General features: G+C 36.7%; 1 protein-coding gene across 2 annotated transcripts in view; it reads right to left on the bottom strand.

Annotated features, from left to right (window-relative positions):
* Positions 1–2,167, bottom strand: part of LOC107099401 (protein tweety homolog 2-like) — a 13,334-nt gene that overhangs the window by 7,165 nt on the left and 4,002 nt on the right. For both annotated transcript variants that reach the window (XM_015397497.1, XM_015397498.1), the window contains exons 4-6: positions 1,431–1,523; positions 1,246–1,338; positions 808–950 (exon numbers count right to left, since the gene is read on the bottom strand). In XM_015397497.1, coding sequence (XP_015252983.1) covers positions 808–950; positions 1,246–1,338; positions 1,431–1,523 — 329 coding nt within the window. The remainder of the gene's footprint in view (positions 1–807; positions 951–1,245; positions 1,339–1,430; positions 1,524–2,167) is intronic.

The raw sequence follows: 2,167 nt of genomic DNA, 5'->3' as shown, positions 1-2,167 counted from the left end.
TCTTAAAATAAGATAATTAGATAACATACACTTGAAATAAGACAATGCAATTGTGTTTTCTTATTTTAAATGTAAATTTTCCTGTTCCATTGGCAAAATGTTGCTTTTACCTCCTCAATTCAAGAACAAATGCACTTATTTTAAGAAAAAATGACTTCTCTAGATTTTGATTTTTTCCAGTGTAGGCTTACCGCACCGTGACGTTACTGCTGGAAGATGGCAGGAGGGAGGGGTTACTGTATTTGGGCAAAAATGGCCGCTTCCAGACTGAGTGATCACGGAAAAAATTATTATTTTAATTTTTTTTCTTGTTACCCCAAAGTTCTTTAGTTCCTTTTGACGTTTTTGTTTTTGGTTTTAATTAGTGTTCCTTTGTTTTTTCTTTGTTGCCCGGCTTTTTCTTTTATTGGAAGTTTGGTTGGAGGGAAAAAAAGCCTACAATTCTTTTCAAAAAATTATTCTGGCAAATTTTTAATTTTAAAATTTTTTTAACTAATATTTTTCAGTGAACCATAATTTTAAACTTACTTCCATTTTTTGCTTTATGGCTTAATCTGCTATGGGTATGACTCTAAATGTTGGTTTTCAGTTAGTTTAAAGCCAAAAAATAAAAAACTTGAAATAAATGACTCTATTTCTATCAATATAATAAAAAATAAAAGTATACTTAAAAAAAAAAAAAACGATCTATGTTTTCAGTGATGTGTGTTAAAGCTGCATGTGATACAGATGTGGAATAGTGCTTCTTGTGCAAACGGGGCACACTCAGGGGGGGGGGCAGGGAGGTGAGCATGAGAACAAACTGACCTGCTGGCGATTTGTCTCAGAGCTCTGGGAATGGCACACAGCATGACAGTAAAGGCACAGGCAGCCAGGATGGAGAAGAGACAGAGATACAGCACACCCTCCACACCGTCGTAGCACACCCCCACCATTGCATCCAGGTAATCCTAAAGAGGTCAGAGACAGAGCATGAAGATCCGCCGGCAACGAGCAGCGTCCCTGTTGCCCTCAGTCCGGCGGCCATGTTTGAGCAGCAATCAGAGCCAGACGCTGGGTGAAAACGCATAGAACCAGTAAAACTCTTCGTTACGGGTGTCGAATTTAACGCGATTATGCAAAATATCCTTAAAAAAAAAAATCAATTTAAATGCTTTTATATTTCTGCTTTATTTCAGGTCCACTTGTGTCTAAGATGACCTACTTTGTGTTACTGCGATGCCAATTAGGCGGCGGTGAACAAACCTTGTTGAGCCCCCTGCAGTCCAGCAGAGCCGTCAGCTGGTGCAGACTCGCCTCCGAGGAGTTCAGCAAATTCTGGATACCCACTAAATCCCTCTGTGTGGAGAGACAAAGTTGTTGAAAAGGCTGCAGCAATTATTCCAATTGGAGCAGTTCTGTGATAAAAGAGCTGTATTTACGAACGGCACCTCGGCTGTGGGAAACAGGGGCACGGCAAACTGCAGAAGACCCTGGATCTGGATCTGCATGGTGGTGAGGGACCTCTGGAAGATGGTCAGAGGCTACGGAGGAGAAAAACTGTTTAACGGCAAGTTAACGGCATGCAAATGAAGAGCAGCGCATACAGATATTGGGAATATGCTAGTATTTTTTAAATAAAAAGACATTAAGCTATAACTTTAATAGAGTGATGAGTATACAGGGGCGCAGCCAGGAATTTGGGGCCCCATGTAGGACATTGGTATTACCCCCCCCAAAAAAATAAAAATGTACGCAAACTTTAAAATTGTTATAAAGATGCACTGAAGAGAATCATTTACATTTTTAATGTACCTTTTAATGTAAAATTTGACAAAAGAAATTTATAAAAAGTTTAATATACATTAACTTTAAAACATTAAAAATAATTTTCTCAAAATAATAGAAAAGCAAAAAAACAAAGCTTTATCTTAGGTACAAATTAAAAGAAAATAGGTTTTTGTTTCACTATAACTTTATTAAAGCGCAGACTTTTTTTTATGCTGGCCCTGAGAAATGATTTTTTATTCATTTATACTTTACTATATCTGATAAAACATGTTTATTTTTTATGTGGCTGCTTCAAGCGGCTAATGAGAATAATCAAGATTTATAGATTTCTTTTAATGGTCTTAATTTAATCTGAATATAAAAATCTAACAAACATTTTTTTTATTATTGACACAGA

Source organism: Cyprinodon variegatus, unplaced genomic scaffold, assembly GCF_000732505.1.
Source record: "Cyprinodon variegatus isolate N-32 unplaced genomic scaffold, C_variegatus-1.0 Scaffold867, whole genome shotgun sequence".
In the NCBI taxonomy this organism is placed as follows: Eukaryota; Metazoa; Chordata; class Actinopteri; order Cyprinodontiformes; family Cyprinodontidae; genus Cyprinodon; species Cyprinodon variegatus.
This window is presented reverse-complemented; position numbering and strand designations above follow the sequence as displayed.